The sequence below is a fragment of the Acinonyx jubatus genome, chromosome E1 (genome assembly GCF_027475565.1).
Source record: "Acinonyx jubatus isolate Ajub_Pintada_27869175 chromosome E1, VMU_Ajub_asm_v1.0, whole genome shotgun sequence".
In the NCBI taxonomy this organism is placed as follows: domain Eukaryota; kingdom Metazoa; phylum Chordata; class Mammalia; order Carnivora; family Felidae; genus Acinonyx; species Acinonyx jubatus.
In genome coordinates this window covers 25128090-25148453 of record NC_069397.1, presented here as the reverse complement: position 1 = coordinate 25148453, position 20364 = coordinate 25128090, and the positions used below count along the sequence as shown (strand labels likewise).

The window sequence follows — 20364 nt, the reverse complement described above, 5'->3', positions numbered from 1 at the left end:
TTTTCATCACCAAAGGAAAACCCGTAATTATTAACAGTCACCCCACATTTCTCCATTCCTTCCAAACTCCCAGCCCTGGGAAACTATAATCTATTTTCTCTTTCTATTGCTTTGCTTATTCTAGACATTTCATATAAATGGAATCATACAACATACACTCTTTTGAGACTGGCTTCTTTCACAAAGTATAATATTTTCAAGACTCACCCACATTATAACATGAAACAGTGCTTCATTTCTTTTTATTGCTGAAGAATATTACATTGTAAGTGCATATCACATTTTATTTATCCATCTACTAATCAGTTGAGGTACACTGGAGTTGCTCCTAGTTTTTGGCTCTTGCAAATAACGCTGCTATGAACATACAATTATGTGAATATATATTTTCATTTCTTTTGAGTATTGCTAGAAGATAAATTGCTAAGTCATTTGGTAACTCTTTTCCAAAGCATTTGCACAATTTTACATTCCCACCAGCAGTGTATGAGGGCTCTCATTTGTGTTTATTGGCCATTGGTCAATCTTTTTCAGAAAAATGTTTACTCATATCTTTGTTCAATTTAAAATTAGATTATCTATATCTTTATTTAGTTGTAGTTCTTTCTATATTCTGGATAGCAGTCCATTATAAAAAATATAATTTCCAAATATTTTCTCCCCTTTAGTAGGTTGTCTTTAAACTTTTCAGATACAGTGATATGCAGTATAAAATTTTAACATTTTTATGAAACTCAATTTACTTCCCCACAAATATTTCTCATAAATATGTTGATCATAACATGAGATGTTATCATTTTTGCTTCAACCAAATTTAACTTACGAAAATCGATATATTATATACGCTTCTATTTTTACCTCTTCCACTGTTCTCTATTTCTGAAGTTACAAGCCTTCTTCTGTTGTAATTTCTTTAGAAAACTTCCTTTAGACATTCTTTAAGAGTAGATCTGCAGGGTGCATGGGTGGCTTAGCCGGTTAAGCATCTAACTCTTGGTTTCAGCTCAGGTCATGATCTCACAGTTCCCAAGATTAAGCCCCACGTCAGGCTCTACACTGGAAGTGCAAAGCTTGCTTGGGATTCTCTCTCTCCCCCTCTCTCTGCCCCTGACCTGCTCCTATACATGTGCTCTCTCTCTCTCGCTCTCTCTCTCTCAAACAAATAAAAATTTAAAAAAATAGGAGTGCCTGAGTGGCTCAGACAGTTAAGCGTCCAACGTCGGCTCACATCATGATCTCATGGTTCATGAGTTCAAGCCCCATGTCAGGTTCTGTGCTGACAGCTCAGAGCCTGAAGCCTGTTTCAGATTCTGAGTCTCCTCTCTGCCCCTCCCTACTTATGTGCTCTCTCGCTCACTCGCTCTCTCTCTCTCCCACCCTCTCCCTCTCAAAAATAAATAAGCATTAAAAAATAGATAAATAAATAAATAGATCTGCTAGTGATTAATTTAGCTTTCCTTTTATAAGAATGTCTTTATATTCCCTTCATTCCTGAAAGGTATTTTCATTAGATGTGGAATTCAGGTTTAACAGTTCATTTATTTCACTATTTTAAAGATGTTCTAACACTGCTTTCATCATCCATGGATTCTGATGAGAAAACTGCCACCTATCATACATTACTGGAAGGAATGTAAACCAGTTCAGCCCCTCTACAAAAAAAGTTGGGCAGTTTCTGACAAAACTAAATATGCACTTATAAAATTTATCAATCATACTCTTTGGCATTTAATATAGAGACATGAAAACTCTACAGAAATCACACAAAAACCTCTACCTAGATGTTCATAGCAGCTTTATTAATAACAGCAAAATGCTAGAAACAACTCAAATGTCTTCCAGTGAATGAATGGTTGCACAAATAGACACAGCTATTCACAGGAATACAACAGAGAGATAATAAAGACTTAATTACACACAACAAACTAAATGAACTTCAAGGATATCATATTTAGTCCAAAAGTTAACTTAAAATGTAATATACTATATGATTTCTCTTATATCCACTCTATAAGTCACAAAATTATAGAGATAGAGAACATATAATAGTTTTCAGGAGAAAAGGAAGGGGTAGGTTGAAGGATGAGTCTGAATACAAAAAATGTATGTGTTGAATAGTCTTATATCTTAATGGTGTTGTTGATTATGTGAATCTATACGGGGAATAAAAGTTATAGAACTATATACACCCAGGAACACACAAATAAATTCAGGTAAAACAAATAGTGAGAGCTGAGTAAAGTCTGTGCCATATTTTTTTACAGATTTTATTTTTAAGTAATCTCCACACCCAACACGGGGCTTGAACTAACAGTTCTGAGCTCAAGAACTGCATGCCCCACTGACTGAGCCAGCCAGGCATCCTAGGTCTATAGCATATGAACAGTATTGATATTTGTCAACTTGATATTGGTTTTAATATTTTCTTACAGCTATGTAAGATGTCGCTATTCAAGGGAAGTTGCAGGAATCTGGGTAAAGATCACATGAATACATTTCTGCAACTTAATGTGACTCTACAATTATTTCAAAATTAGAAGTTAAAACGTAGAATACACTGCTTTTGAATTTCCCTCATTCTCACAGGCGACAAATGGTATCTCAGTGTAGTTTAAATTTGTCTTTCTCTTATAACAAGTGAAGTCATGGATATAGATTATACAGCATTTATATACAGATCTTCCTCAACTTACAAAGAGGTTACATCACAGTAAATCCATCGTGAGTTGAACACATCTTAAGTCAAAAATGCATTTAATACACCTAACCTACCAAACATCATCCTCAGCTTACCCTACCTTAAACATGCTCAGAACACTCACATTAGCCTACAGTTGGACAAAATCATCTAACACAAAGCCTATTTTATAGTAAAATGCTGGATATCTCATGTAACTTATTGAATACTATGCTGAAAGCGAGAAACACAATGGCTATCTGAGTGCAGAATAGGTGTAAGTGTATCAGTTGTTTACCCTCATGATCATGAGGCTGACTCAGAGCTGCAGTTGGTTGTTGCTACCCAGAATCACAAGAGAGTATTATACCACATATCACTGGGCTAGGGAAAGTTCAAAATTCAAAATTCCAAGTATGGTTTCTACTGAATTCCTATCACTTTCATATCATCATAAAGTTGAAAAATCATTAACTCAAGACATTTTAAGTCAGGGACAATCTGTATGTTTTATTTTTTTCTGTGAAATATTTGTGTTTTGTCTACTTTTCTATTTTAACTCAATCTTAGAAGATTCCCTTTCCTTTCATACACTATCATCTTATATCTCCATCTCCAATACAATTAGTACTGAGTACTCTATTTGATGGTACCAACACAGAAGCCGTCTAGTAAAAAGGCACATTAATCTTGGTGCACAGTAAAGCCTGATACCATTACATAAGACTTTTTGAAGCTTCTCTTTATGAGTTTCACAAACATAACAACCAGATACTTTTGGAAGGATTTTCTCCATTGCCTTATCACTTCGCCTAAAACATCAAATTAATAATATAAAATACATCCCAATACAATTATCCTAAGATATGTACCCATTTAACTAAACAGGCTGAACTTCTTAAGTATACATTAATAATAACTTGACTATATTAAAATTAATCAAAGTACTTTAACTGATACAAGGTGGATAAGCTTTTGCTGTGTGAACAAAAAGATAAAACACTTCAGGAACCAGTAAATTATTATGAATAACACTTGTACCCAGAGAAAGAAATAGCTCAAGTTTAGGTCATCATTCTGGAGCATTTTCCTTTGATTAGGGACTTTGCCACACTGCTAACTTCAATTATATAAATGTGTAAAGGCAAATTATATCACTTAGCTTATCTTAGCCACAAAATGCTTTTAAATAAAACAAGTAACAGATTAAAAAATGGACACAAAGTCAATCAAATCCACTCTTCCTTAATGCAGTTACCACGCAATGATCCCATCAACATAAAATCAAATTAATAAATTTAGCATTAGAAAGATGGTGAATCAAATTTTATACATTGCCACTGTAAACATGAAAATGTCTTTATTAAAGGCTCAATGGATTTAAACAGAAAAAGTGGACATAATGTCAGCTTTAGATGGAAAAGGAAAAACATTACAGCTAAGGTCAAACATCAGTTGGAAAGGGCTAGAGGTGATAAATCTAGGACGATAACCCATGAAGTCTTTTTAATACAATCCAGCATAACCTAAAAGCAGCTCTGTACTCCAAGTGAACTATGTATCAGAGACAAAAATGTCTTCTTAACAAAAAACAGATTCACAGTAATTAAAAAAAAAAAAGGAGGATAGTATTATAGTCAGGAAATCTTGTTGCTTTAAAAAATAGTTATAATTCTTTCAAAATGCACATAGTAACTTACCATTTACTGAGTATCAATTTATTTCCTCCCTTATAAAAACAATTTTTAAATCAAATAAAAATTCAGAATGTTATAAGTGGGAATGAAAAGAGATTATGAGCTCAACAAATAATAGAAAAGATAATATTTTTCAGGTTGAGTAACACTTTTTAACTTCTTTTAACTTTTAAAGTTAACATTTCTATAATTCTTATTTCCTAATAAACAACTTTACTTGTTTCAAGTGTTAATAATTCATTTACCAAAGAAAAGTGAACTTTTGCAACTCCACAATCTACAGTTCATTTCCATATTTCAAATCTGAGAATTGCACTTTAAAGTTATAAAAAGTTAATAAAGAATGGGGGGCATATTTGGAAACATAAGGCCACTATTTAATATGTCATTAATTAGAATTATATAATTATGTAAAATTTTTCTTTTTACATGTTTCTACACTTAAATATAATAAAATAAATTGAGTTATACCTCTATTTCATCAAAAATCATGACATAACATTTTCTACTTTTAAATGACCACAATCCATCTGTCAACAAACGTTAGGTGTTTAACAGACTTATGCTCACCAAACTAGACAATGTTCAGGAGGATTGTTACTACTCAGTAAATGTATGTGGCCTTGGAGGTAAATTGATTAAGAATCAAAGGACAAAAGAAAATATTTTTTACTTTAACACTCATAAAACACTAGGGTTTAAATATTTAATTCCAATTAAGAAAGAAAATTAACATCTGTCTGTATCTATCAACTTGAGCTAATTGCTAATTAACACAACTTAAAAAAATTCATTACAAGTCAACTGAAAAGTTTGCTAGCACTTCATTAAAAAGAGTTTTAAACAAGAATACAGGCCTGCACTCTAACATGTTTGGTGAACCATAAAGTTAACACGGGGGAGGTGGAGATTGATTATTATTCAGATTTCAAATAAAATGCAATAGCTAAATTCAGTAATCTAGAACTTCAAAGATTTTTTTGTCTTTTAATTGCAGTAGAGTCTACGTTTTTTAGAAATGCGAATTGATCCTACTGTAGGAACTAGTACATGAGTATTGAGTCAAAGCTAATCTTTTATCAGGTATCGAATCACCATTTAAACTGAAAACATATTTCCTTAAAAAAATGCAGTATTTAGGTTTAATACTTTAAAGACTCACATAGCTTCCAGACATTATATTCTGAAAAAAGAATTAAATATATATTCTATATAAAATTAAAATAATTTCTATTTCATAAATGTTGATCTACTCCTATCCTATTCTGGTAATCAATTTTAGATTGGATTTTTTTTTGTAGCAATGATCACAAACTATTAGAATTTTAAAATTACCTTCCTTTCAAAATGTATTTTTTAATGTTTATTTTATTTATTTTGAGAAAGTGAGAACACGAGCAGGGGAGGGGCAGAGACAGAGGGAAAGAGAGAGAATCCCAAGTAGGCTCCACGCCACCAGCCCAGAGCCCAATGTGGGGCTTGTACACCCGAACCATGAGATCATTACCTTAGCCTAAATCAAGAGTCAGACACTTAACCAACTGAGACACCCAGTCACCCCCAGAGATGTATTTTAAAATTCAAGACTATGATACAAAAGAAAAAGATTTTTATGAATACATGGGGGAAGAAAACAAAACCCAACTGGTTTCTTACCAGCCAGATTTACACTATGTAATTTATTTTTCCATGTTTATAATGATTAGATTTTTATAATCTAAATGTTTCTGCATTATCTGAAGATACAGGATTACAACGTATGTATGTAGATAAGCATTACCATGTATGTATCTTAACATATACTTTGAGACTTTATGTATTTCTCATATCTATAAATGTCTGTAATAAAACTTGATATTATTTACAGAATTGTCACTTGTAACTATCATAATTAATCAATAATTTATTTAATTCCCTCCAAAATATGGAAGGTCCTATTGATTGCTTCTATCAGCAAGCCTCTACCTTAAAGATCAATTATTAATCTTCCAATTTAGGTTCTATCAAGTGTCATCTTTATTATTTTTTTAAAGTTGATTTATTTATTTAGAGAGAGACAAGACAGGGCAAGTGGGGGAAGGACAGAGACAGAGGGAAACAGAACCTCAAGTAGGCTCTGCACTGTTAGCACAGAGCCCGAAGCAGGGTTCAAACTCACAAAACCATGAGATCATGACCTTAGCCAAAACCAAGAGTTGGACACTTAACTGACTAAGCCACCCAGACACCCCTACAGGTATTATTTTTACATTACTTGCATTGGAAGTTCTTACCTGGCCCTCTCCAACGGTTTCAGTGTCAATTACTGTGATAATGCCTGGAACCAGAGGACTCCGCCTTGAATTACTATGGAGGGCAACGTCATCTTCTGTCACACCTGAAGGCAGCGTGCCTGTCAGCTGAGTCACTACTTTCCCGACCATTGTCAGACCAGTTTTCAATGTCTATGCAATGAAATATAAAATATATGACTTCACATCAGTATTTGAACTCTAAACAGAAATATGCATTTGGCTCATTCTCCTACCTTTTCAATTCCCTATTGTCTTACAAACCTATATGTAGCAGTGAACTGTCACAGAAATTCAGTCTGACTTTTCATACGATCTTAAATTTTAGTTAGAAAATCAGTATTAGTTTGAGTAAATGGTATCAGTAGAATCCCCAAAATCAGCATAGTGAGAATAAAGCCACAAGTAAATGATTAAAGAACTTTGTTTCACATAAGGGAACAATTATACACATATATGTGTATATACATATACATATATGTATGTATACTTACATATAGATATATAGTATATATTTACATATATATTTTTTAATGTTTATTTATTTTTGAGAGAGAGAGAGAAAGGGGGTTTGGGGGAGCGTCAGAGAGAAAGACAGAGACACAGAATCCAAAATAGGCTCCAGGCTCCGAGCTGTAAGCACAGAGCTCGATGTGGGGCTTGAACTCACAAACCATGAGATTGTGACCTGAGCTGAAGTCAAACGCTTAACCAACTGAGCCACTCAGGCACCCCAGGAACAATTATATCTTTCTAAAAAAATATTTCTTCTTTCTCCTGTCTTTAATGCCTATAACAAGGGCAAAATTTCATTCTTTTTTATGGCTGAGTAATATTCCTATTTATTTATTTGTATTTGTTTGTGTTTGTTTGTTTTAATGTATCTTCTTTATCCATTCATCAGTCAATGGACACCCAGGCTATTATTGATAATGCTGCTATGAACATCAGGGTGCATGTGTCCCTTTGAATCAGTATTTTTGTATCCATTGGGTAAATACCTAGTAGTGTAATTGCTGGATCGTTGGGTAGTTCTATTTTTTAACTTTTTGAGGAACCTCCATACTGTTTTTCCAGAGTGGTTGTACCAGTTTGCATTCTCACCAACAGTGTAAGAGGGTTCCCTTCTCTCCACATCCTCACCAACATCTATGGTTATTTTTTGAAATATTATAAACCTAATTTTCAATCTATTTTTTAGCATGAAAAAGACTGAACACTGGTAGAATGCCTATGTGAAAAATGTTATGCTTCCAAATTAAATCTATAATATGCTGTTATATAATATTGCACAACAAGATTAGGCATGTAGACACTCATTCCTATGTCACAGCCACACATCACAGACAAGATGGGCCAGACAAGAGCCCCATGCACTCATGCCACAGCCACAGCTCCTCCACAGGAGATGGGCAGCCATGTACAGCTCACATAGGAGACACCCCTTGAGCATCTGGCACTGGGTGGCCAGGAAGGATAAATGCGTGAGTCCCACAGGATACTTGAAGGCCACTCATTCAAGATTGGTATAGAGGTAGCTGATTTGCCTAATACATAGAAACAAACACAGAAAGACAAGATAAGAAGACAGAGGAATATGTTCCAAACAAAGAACAAAACCCCAGAAAAAGACCTTAATAAAATGAGATAAGCAACAGAGTTCAAATAAATGGCCATAAAGATGCTCACCAAACTCAGAGGAATGAATTAACACAGAGTGAACTTCAACAAAAGGAGTAAAAACATTAAAAAGTATCAAACAGAAGCTACAGAGCTGAAAATATAATAAGTGAACTGACAAATACACTAGAGAGGTTCAACAACAGACTAGATGAAGCAGATCAGTGAGCTGGAAGACAAAACAATGGAACTCACCCAGACAAAGGAGCAAAAAGAGAAAAGAATTAAAATAAACATATATGTATTAAAAAAAAAAAAAAAACTTGGGAGTACTTCAAGCAGAAAAACATTCACATTACATGGTTCCCAGAAGAGAAGAGAGAAAGGGCCAGAAAAAAAGTTTTAAAAACTAATAGCTGAAGACTTCCCTAATCTGGTGAAGGAAATAGACATACAAGTGGGAACCCCAAAGAGTTCCATACCAAGACACATTATAATTAAAATGGTAAAAGTTAAAGGGAGAATCTTAAAAGTATCAAGATAAATACATACAAGGAAACCGCATACGGCTATCAAGATTTTTTTGCAGAAACTTTGCAGGCCAGAAGAAAGCACAACATATTCAAAGTGCTAAAAGGAAAAAACTTCCAACCAAGAATTCTCTACCTAGCAAAGTTATCACTCATAATTGAAGGGGAAATTAAGAGTTTTCCAGATAAGCAAAAACTAAAGGAGTTCATCATTGCTAAAATGGCCTTACAAGAAATGTTAATGGGACTTCTTTTAAGTTGAAAAGAAATACTTAATATTTAGTATTTAATCACAAGGAAACATACAAAAGTAAAACTCTCATTGGAAAAGATAAATATATTGTAAAGATAGTGGATCAATCACTTATAAAACAAGTATAAAGACTAAAAGAGAATAGTAGTAAAACTAATTAAAACTACAATTAGTTAAGGGATGCATAAAATAAAAAGATGTAAAACATGACATTAACTTTACCCTGATACCAAAACCAAACAAGAACACTACAACAAAGGAAAATTACAGGCCAATATTACTGATGAACATAGATACAAAAGTCCTTAACAAAATATTAGCAAACCAAATTCAACAACACATTAAAAGGATCATACACCATGATCAAGTAGGAATTATTCCAGAGAAGCTAGATGGTTCAATATCCATGAATCAATGTGGTACACCACATTAACAAAATGAAGGATAGAAATCATAAGATCATTTCAATAGGTGCAGAAAAAACATTTGAAAAAACTCAACCTCCATTTATGATAAAAACTCTCAACAAAGTGGGTATGAAGGATTCATACCTCAACATAGTAAAGGCTTTATATGATAAACCCATAGCTAGTATCATACTTAATACTGAAAAACTGGAAGATTGTCCTCTAAGATTGGGAACAAGATAAGACAAGAATGTTCACTTTCTCCACTTTTATTCAATACAGCATTGGAGCCTAGTCACAGTAATAAGGCAAGAAAAATAAATAAAAGGCATCCAATCAGAAAAGAAATAGTAAAATCATTACTATGTGCAAATACATAGAAAACCTCCATCAAAAAACTGTTAAAACGAATAAACAAAGTCAGTAAAGTTGCAGAATACCAAATCAATATACATAATCTGTGATGTTTCTATATACTAATAATAAGCTATCAGTAAAAAAGAAATTAAGAAAGCAATGTCATTTACAATTGCATCAAAAGAACAAAATACCTATGAATAAATTTAACCAGAGAGCGAAAGACCTGTACACTGAGAACTATAAGACACTAATGAAAGAAAATGAAGAAGACACAAATAAATGGAAAGATATTCCATGCCCATGGATTGAAGAATTAACACTGTTAAAACGTCCATACCACCACTGCAATCTATAGATTCAGTGCAATTCCTCCCAAAATTCCAGAGGCATTTTTCACAGAATTAGAACAAATAATTCTAAAATTTGCATGGTACCATAAAAGACCCAGAATAGCCAAAGCAATCTTGAGAAAAAAAGAACAAAGCTGAAATCATGGTCCCTGATTTCAAACTATTCTATAAACTTATAGTAATCAGAACAGTATGGTACTGGCATAAAAAAGACAAATATATCAATGGAACAAAATTGATAGCTGAGAAATAACTACCCAAATATACAATTAATTTACAACAAAGAAGCCAAGAACATACAATGGAGAAAGGACAGTCTCTTCAATAAATAGTTCCAGAAAAAATGGACAGTTATGTAATAGAATTAAACTAGACTACTCTCTTATACCATACACAAAAATTAACTCAAAATGAATTAAAGAATTAAATGTAAGACCAACCTAAGACCACAAAGTTCCTATAAGAAAACATAGGCGGTAAGCTCACAAACATCAATCTTAGAGATGTGTTTGTGGATCTGACTCCAAAGGCAAGGGAAACAAATGCAAAAATAAACCAATGGGACTGTATCAAACCAAAAAGCATCTTCTGCATAACACAGGAAAACAACATCAAAATTAAAATGTTTAATGGGAGAAAATATTTGCAAATCATACATCTGATACAGGGTTAATATCCAAAATATATAAACAACTCCCAGAACTCAACAATAGCAACAATAAGAAAAAAAAATGATGGGGCGCCTGGGTGGCTCAGTTGGTTAAGGGTCCGACTTCAGCTCAGGTCACGATTTCGCAGTCCGTGAGTTTGAGCCCCGCATTGGGCTCTGGGCTGATGGCTCAGAGCCTGGAGCCTGCTTCCAATTCTGTGTCTCCCTCTCTCTCTCTGCCCCTCCCCTGTTCATGCTCTGTCTCTCTCTGTCTCAAAAATAAATAAACATTAAAAAAATTAAAAAAAAAATGGGCAGAATATCTGAAGAGACATTTTTCCAAAGAAGACATAGATGGCCAACAGATATGAAAAGATGTTCAACATCACTAATCAACGGGGAAATAAAAATCAAAACCACAATGAGATATCACTTCACACCTGTCAGAATGACTATTATCAAAAAGACAAGAAATAACAAGTATTAGAGAGAATGTGGAGTAAAGGGAACCCTTATATGTTGTCGATGGGAATGTACACTGGTGCAGCCACTACAAAAATTAGCATTAAGATTCCTCAAAAAATTAAGAATAGACCTGCCATATGGTCCAGCTATTCTACTTATGAGTATTTATACAAAGAATATGAAAATACTAATTCAAAAAGATATATAAACCTCTATGTTCATATGTTCATTGCAGCATTATTTATAATAGCCAAGATATGGAAACAACCTAAGTGTGTCCACTGATAGATAAATGGATAAAGAGGGTGTGTGTGTGTGTGTGTGTGTGTGTGTGTCTGACACGTGCACACACACACACACACACAAATACTACTTAGCCATATGGAAGAATGAAATACTGCCATTTGTGACAACACTGATGGAGCTTGAGAGTATTATGCTAAGTGAAATAAGTCAGACAGAGAAAGACAAATGCCATTTGATATCATTCATAAGTGGAATCTAAGAAACAAACAGAAGAATATAAAAACAAACTCACAGATACAGAGAACAGATTGATTACCAGAGGGGAATGGGGTTGGGAGGTGAGCAAAATGGGTGAAGGCAGTCAATTCGATGGTGATGAATGGCGACTTTTGGTGGTGATCACTTTGTAGTGCATACAGATGTCAATTATAATGTACATGTAAAAGTCTATGTTATATACCAATTTTACCTCAATTAAAAAAAAACATTTGGCACGTAGAAATACAGTCTCCATCCAAGATACCAATTACTAGATGAATAAAACATCAAAAAGACTAGCTAAGAAGGTTATTTTCTCTCTGGTAACAGAAAACAATTCAATGTAATACTTCTAATATACTATTTCAATTAAAGACAACTTAAGATGTTTTATAATTACATTTTAGTTCCATTTCATTTGAAGCAAATAGATACACTAATTCATGTGAGTATTTTTCTTTTATGTGAATCTTATTATCTGATTACTTTAACAATAATGTTAAAGTAACAACAGGTTTTTGTGGGATTTTTTTTGTCTAAAAGAGAAAAAAAAAACAAAAAGAAAAGCACGCGACTCATAAATAGTGAAAAAAGATCTAACCAGTAGAGCCAAAATAAGTAATGTAGATTACATGGATATATCAAAATTTACATGTAATACAGACATTCAGAAATAATTTTCTTCCAATTCCAACTGTGAGAAAGTTTTTATTAAAATATTGCAAATTAACCTTTAATGAAGTGACTCTCTTTTCAGAATAATCAAAGAAATATTGTCACCTATACTCTGATATATACTATAGCTGAATTTTAAAATGAAAATTATTAATATACATAATATTTCAAACAGTTTTATAAATGGTAGGCAAAGAAGGTAATTTATAAAGGCCTAAACGTGATTTAAGCAACAATTAGATTGGAATTAAGATAAGGAAATCTATTTTCCAAGGAAATTTTTCATTAAAACACCATATAACACTAGTAATATATGTATCATTTTACTGTAACTATGTTCTGTGGAAACTTAACTGTGAACTTGTCAAGGCTCTTAACATAAATGATCTGTACAGATTTCCTACAACACCTCAGGTTTATAGAACAGAAAACTGAGACCACAGTAGATGCAAAACAGCATCTCAAATGGCTAACCAATGACAAAGCCGGAATTCAATAATAGAACTGTCTATCTCCAAAGCCTGATTTTAACCACCAACCAGTACTGTTTTATAATCTATTCCTGTTACTACTTGTGATCTCACACTTCATGAATTCAGAACACAGACAAATTCTGGGGAGGTGGGGGGAATGAAGACCATAATAGTGTGTCCTAATAAATACTTAAATAAAATGACCATCAAAGCCATTTGTTGAACTTGAGCAAAAAGATGTAACTTACAGCTGACTGAAAAGGCCACAAATCAATTTTAACTCCTTTGTTTAGCACTAAAAACTCAAGCTGCAGTGATTATAAAACACATTAGCGTTCCTCAATTAGCAGCCAAACATTTGTTTCAATAATTCACAAGAAATGACTTACACAAAGTCTGTTAGTGTTGTCAAGAAAGCCTCTGAAGGACCAACAAAATCAGGCGCCACAGTGTATTGATGTCAAAGCTGGCTAGGAAGCCTGATTAACCTCTAAGATGCCTCAGCTGCTATACTTACTCCATTAAGGCTAATGGAGATGCTCCCACTTAAACAGAGCTATCCCTTTATCAAAGGAATGTGCCTTTCAGGTTTCAAGCCTTTGGTTGTATATCCTCCCAACTTGCCCTTGAGCCTATTATTTCATGCTTTGATACCAATGAATAGGAATAAAACTAGAATAACTGGAGCACACAGAAAGTGGGAAGAAATGTACCAAAGAAACCATAAGATAAAAGGAAAAGTCAATACAAGAGAACTAGGAAAAAACTCCAGGAAGGGGGAAAACAGAGTAGTATATTTCACAAAGCCTCATAACACATGAAGAGTTACTGATAATTCATACACACACACACACACACACACAACTTAACAACAACCAGTGGGGTCATCTTATTAGTGGATAAAATCTAAACCCAAGACTTAACAGTCATCAAATCTGCACTTTTATAGTAAGTGACAAGATAGTACTATCTATTATAGTTCATTAACTTTCAAAATAAGGTATAATGCAGGGGATGAGAGAGGGGTACTGGAAGTTTTCTGCATCAATAAAGACCTTTGCTTCTAGAAGAAATTTGTTTCCATGTTACACTCAAACACATTGTCCAGAAGAAATATATAATGTTATTTAATAGTGTCTATATAACATATTTAAATATCTAAATCACCTCAGAGTAGTCTTTTCATTACATTTTAGTCAAAAGAGTGTATACATACCTGATAATTTCCTCAACATACCAAAAAAGGATGAAGACTCAGTAAAAATTAGGACTAAAAAAAATCTAATTTGGCCAAATGGAGATATTAACTTACACTGAGTGTCTTCACAGCCTGAGGTAGCTAAAAAGTTTACCATATTCCTGACTAACCTTAACAGGAGTATCCACAGGACCAAACTCTATCTCGTAAGAGAGCTGAATGTAAGATTATAACAAATATGTCAGATAATCCACTCAGACCAAAAATTCAAATGAGCATGGTACTTATTCTGTTGTGTGCAGACAGATTTGTCAAAGGGTCACTAGTCATCTTTAACCTTTCTCATGCCATATCAGCTGTCCACCCCTGTCCATTAGTGCTAATGGTGCTGCTCTCACAAAAGCTGTTAGTTGTCATTAAGAAGTTATCAGATAACCAGGGGGAAAAAAGAGGCATATTTACTAAATCAATTTACCACACTGGGGTTAAAACACATTAAAAGGAAAAATCAAATAGGTGGTAATATGTGGTAACTAGGAAATATGGACCAAGATTTTACAAATGTATCAAAATAACCCAATTTGAACTATTTAAGTATTCAATTTTTCCCCTTAGCACTGCCACAGAGAATTCATCACCATTATATTCTTTATAAGGAAAGCCAAATAAATTATTTGGAAAAACAAAGAGAAAAATCTAGAAGTAGAAAGATAAATTTTAACTACTATTTGAAAATCCAGAGAAACTGTAAAAACATTATTTCCTCTAAGGAGACCCAAGTACATATGCAATTAATATATTTTTGCTTACAAGTATCTAGTGAGACAAAAAATAAGAATAAAAATTTAATAATGAGTCCTTCTGTATAACAAAGTGGTTAACCTCTATGAAGTCATATAAGCAGCTGTCATCAGCAAGAGAAAAATATTAATGATTAATCTTTCAGAAAAAGTGATTTGACAAGTGATCACTTTCAGAAAAAGTGATTTCACAAGTTCCTCAAAGTTAATATTTTAAGATTAGTATTTTAAGGAGCACATACTACATGGTTTTTTAAATATTTTCCATGTTATATCTCAAAAATTACCTTTTTTATCATTTCTAAGTAGATAAATAAGTAGGCAGAAAATAAATAGAAATTTTATTTTCTATTTTCAATAATGGCAGGCTAGGTAAATCAGATCAATCCTACCAATGAAAGCAAGTAGGATAACCGAGGAGAATTTTTTTTTTTAACTCTGCTTAAAGGTATTGAATATTTAACAAGATAGTAGAGAGCTTCTAGATCCAAATCCAAGAGAACAAGAAAATCCCACACATGTGAGTTGGGTATTTAGGCCTAGATGGATCTGATGATTCTAGAGGAGACTTCTAAGAGACTGAGTGGTGTTTTTGATGGACCTGTGGTACTAGGTGGTCATGTCCAAGGGGATCTATCTAATGAGTTTCCATGTTTTTGGTTGAGGCACAAAGGAACACAACAATAGAAATAATAGTTAATCTGTAGTAATCAGGCTCCCATAACTATTTCAGGTGAGCTTTAAATTCCTTAAGGAACTCAATCCCTGAAACTGGATTAGGAGGGTCCAAGACTAAGAGTGCCACAGAACTCTGGTATCTCAAATTCAAACTTGTTTCTACAGATTTTTAAAATAAATTCTGGCAAACAAGGAGTCAAGACATCATTAGTGAGAACCAGCAAAAATAGCAAACAATAAAAATACACCCAAAAAGAAGCCAGACATTGGAGTTATCAGGAAGACTTTATATTAACTATGTTTACTACATTTAAACAATTTGGTAATTTGAGAAAAAACTGAATTCTAGAGAACCAGAAATGATCACTATTTACTAAAAGACTTTATCAATGCATATATGTTTGATTTTATCAAACCCTTTTTGTGTATATATTAAGATAATCATATAATTTTTCTCCTTTATTCTGTTCATGTACAAATTACATTCATTGATTTTGAGTAATAAACCAGCCTTATATTATGGAATTATCCCAACTGGATTGGGACACATTATCCTTACAACATATTTAATTTTTCTCTGCTAATATTTTGTTTAGGATTTTTCAGGATTTTTCATGTTCACGAGTAAGACAGGACTATAGTTTTCCTTTTTCACAATGCTCTTCTCAAGATTCAAGGTCATCCTGCATCATAAAACAATATTAGGCATTATCTCTTATTCTATGGAAGAGTCTTTGTAACATTGCCATTGTTCATTCTTAAATGTGAGCATTCTCTGGAAAAGGTTTCTAGGCCTGAAGATATATACGTGACATTGTTCTTTTCTTAGTAAACTTATATTCCCTCATACAGAAAAGTACAGGAATTACAAGTGTACATCATGATGAATTTTCATAAGTGAATATACTAATATAAATAGAAGTATAATACATAAGGTAATAGTAACAAAGACTACTTAATTCTGATGTACCTACCATGGAAAACTGGAACTGCCTTATACCTCAGAAAGCTAATTTACCCACAAAGTTTCTTGTATCTAATATCTTACTAGAAGAAATTATCACTTAGGAGGCAAAATCATCTCAACTTTCCAATCTTTCCTATATAAAATATCCATACCTTGAAAGTGAAATGAAGGATCATTCTATTTCTGGTAGAATTTCAGGAAAATAACTAAATACTAGTACTAAATACCAAATTAACTTAATATTTTTAAGTAAATCTCAAAACATTCATGGTAACACAGGAGTCCATAAGTACATAAATATTACATATGAAAGTGTTTTCAAAAATATTTCATGGCATATAAGTTACACATAAGTTTAAAAGGCAGTGTACAATATGGATTTTACTACCTGGTAAGTCCAGTAAGACTCAAGAAATGGGTGACTTTACAGATGGCTAACAGACACATGAAAAGATGATCAACATCACTCATCATCAGGGAAATACAAATCAAATCTACAATGAGATATCACCTCATTCCTGTCAGAATGGCTAAAATCAACAACACAGGAAACAAAGGTTTGGTGAGGATGCCAAGAAAGGGGAGCCCCCCTTACAGTACTGGTGGGAATGCAAACTTGTGCAGCCACTCTGGAAAACAGTATGGAAGTTCCTCAAAAGTTAAAAATAGAACTATCTGGGGCACCTGGGTGGCTCCATCAGTTAAGCGTCCAACTTCAGCTCAAGTCATGATCTTGCAGTTGGTGAATTCAAGCCTCACATAGGGCTCTGTGCTGACAGCTCAGAGCCTGGAGCCTGCTTAGGATTCTGTGTCTCCTTCTCTCTCTGCCCCTTCCTCACTCATGCTCACTTGCTCGCTCTCGCTCTCGCTCTCTCTCTCTCAAAAATAAACATTAAAATAGAACTATCTTACAACCCAGCAATTGCACTACTGGGTACCAACCCAAAGGATACAAAAATACTGATTCAAAGGAATACATGCACCCTATTGTATATTTATAGCAGCATTATCAACAAGAGCCAAACTACGGAAAGAGCCCAGGTGTCCACTGACTGATGAATGGATATAGAAGATGGATATATAATATGTACATATGGAATATTACTCAGCTATAAAAAAGAATGAAATCTTGCCATTTACAACAGTATGGATGGAACTAGAGAGCAAAAGAAGTCAGAGAAAGACAAAAAACATGATTTCACTCATATGTGTAAGAAACAAAACAAATGAACATAAGGGGGGAAAAAAAACAGACGCAAATCAGAAACAGACGCTTAACCACAGAGAACAAACTGAGGGCTACTGGAGGTGAGGTGGGCAGGGGGATGGGTTAAATAGGTGATGGGTAAAAAGGAGGGCACTTGTGATGAGCACCAGGTGTTGTATGTGGGTGATGAATCACTAAATTCTACACCTGAAACTCATGTTGCAACTGTATGTTAACTAGCTGGAATTTAAATAAAAATGGTGGGGGGAAAGAAATGGGTAACCTTTATGTTTATGGTTTTGTTTTTCTTTCATTTTGTAAATTTATAAATAGGAGCATGGATAAGCATTAAAATCAGACAAAAGCGGGGTGCCTCAGTGGCTCAGTCAGTTGAGTGTCCAACTTCGGCTCAGGTCATGATCTCCAGGTTTGTGAGTTCAGGTGTCACATCGGGCTTGCTGCTATCAGCACAGAGCCTGCTTCAGATCCTCTATCCTGCCGCCCCCCCTCCGTCCCTCCCCTCTTGCACTATCTCTCTCTCAAAAATAAATAAACATTAAAAAAATAAGTAAAAATGTTTTTAAAAATCAGGCAAAAGCATTTAAACAAAAATTAAATATTAACTACTTTACTCAAGGGTCAATGGCAGAATTTTGTCAACTGCCTGAGCTAATGATGAATTTCAATCAACACCAATTCCACTGGTGACCAATGGTCTATTGGAAACTGATTGGATTAGAGTGTTGTCATCATTATAATTTCTGAGAATTTAAAATGTGGAAGACATGCACTTATCCCTCACAGTTCTCAATATGTGGTATAGAAAACTGGAGAGTTCAAACTTATTCTTTTCCAAGCACATTAACTCTAGCCTCATTTAGCTAGAGTTTGTCCACATGTCCACATTCAGCTAAAAGTTAAACAGCAAAACTGTTACTGAATGAAGCAGGTCAGTTTTCTTTTACGTAAGCACACAAACACATTATAGCAAAGAAGACCTGAAAAGCTGTCCACTACCACAGAACTGAAAATTATTCAAATGATAATACAATGAACTATCCTAATTAACATGTATGGCACAGATAAGTCTAAAAGGAATATAATACATGAGAACTAGATCTCATTGGTATATTTTGTGGATCTATTATAAACTAACTATAGAAGAACACTGATGCTGGCTACTCTGTCTCAGAATTCTCTTCACTGAAAAAACCATCATAATTTTTACATACACAATGGAGAAAAGTAAGCCATTTTTTTGAACATTCTAAAATCCAAAGTATATAGTGCTGTAAGCATAAAGACATTCAGTATTTCATTTCCTTTCTGAGTAAAAAATATGTAATGCTTCTCTCATCAAACCAAGGAACACATTCTAAAGCATATCATGTAAGTACTTGTGATCAATCTTGAAGTATTTTTGTATTTGTTTTACATAAAACAGTGTGACCTTTCATTCCCTCCCTGTGGTTTGCTTTAAACTGTTGTTCTTTTCTGAATAGTTGTGCTTTCTATTACATGCTGTCATTTAGATTCACTATGTCATCCCTATTATTAGAATTGTTTTGTTGTATACTTCACAATTCAAAAGGATAGTGATTATAAGAATACCTTATAATCAGCATAAAGTTTAAGAGCCATCATCAAAATTAACCCTCGCACACACACAAACAGAGCTCACTTGACAAACACACAGAGGGCAGCCCTGTGACATGAAAGAGTCTTTGAATGTGCCAGGGGTTTGACTCAAGTTTTCTTAAGGAATAATATTCTTTTTACATGAAGAAGATTCATAAATGTTCGAAGATACAAAAGGATGTCAGTATAGATGGAATGATGGAAATCACAGAAAAAGAACCCAGAAGTCACTACTTAAAACATATATATAAAGCTTCTCTCAAAAGTGTTATTAATTATATAATAGACTTTAATCTAGCTAACAGACTTAACTATTTAAAAGTTGATAAATACAAACCCTATAATCATTATAATAGAAAATAATGTATGATTTATGAACCTTAAGAGATTAAATATCTAATTATGTAGTCATCAATCTTCACGAGTGGCAAAAATATTCTGACTTACTTAAGTTTATTCCACATTTGTGAACAAAAAGGGAAGGAAAAATTTCAACACAATTCAGGAGAGAAACCTGATATTTACTCCACAAAATCACAATTCCTAGGGACTACTCAATACTCACTTTAGCAGCACTAATGACTGTGGCAGTATAAGACTGAATGTTGTCTCCACAGGCTCCACCACGGGACTGATGACATCGAATCAACTGGAAAGAGACAGAGAGAAAAGCCAGAAAGTTATTCCTATTAAACTGTTTAATTCTACAGGCTATTAGGACAGAGCTTATTTATCAAGCAGAATGAGGGTGGGAGGGGTGAATGTTTGTATGAGTGTTTCAGGCAAACAGCTAAAAGCCCTGCCAAGACACTTTTCCCTCTTTTTATAATCTACTGGTGCCACTCAGGCAGTGTCATGCTCAAATACAATTTTTAATTATCAGATGAATAGTCTTTAAGAATTCATAAACTCTAAAATGGTAGTA

General features: G+C 33.7%; 1 protein-coding gene across 1 annotated transcript in view; it reads right to left on the bottom strand.

Annotated features, from left to right (window-relative positions):
• BCAS3 (BCAS3 microtubule associated cell migration factor) overlaps positions 1 to 20364 on the bottom strand; it is a 606762-nt gene that overhangs the window by 416482 nt on the left and 169916 nt on the right. The window contains exons 13-14 of the mRNA XM_053211840.1: positions 20005 to 20088; positions 6648 to 6818 (exon numbers count right to left, since the gene is read on the bottom strand). Coding sequence (XP_053067815.1) covers positions 6648 to 6818; positions 20005 to 20088 — 255 coding nt within the window. The remainder of the gene's footprint in view (positions 1 to 6647; positions 6819 to 20004; positions 20089 to 20364) is intronic.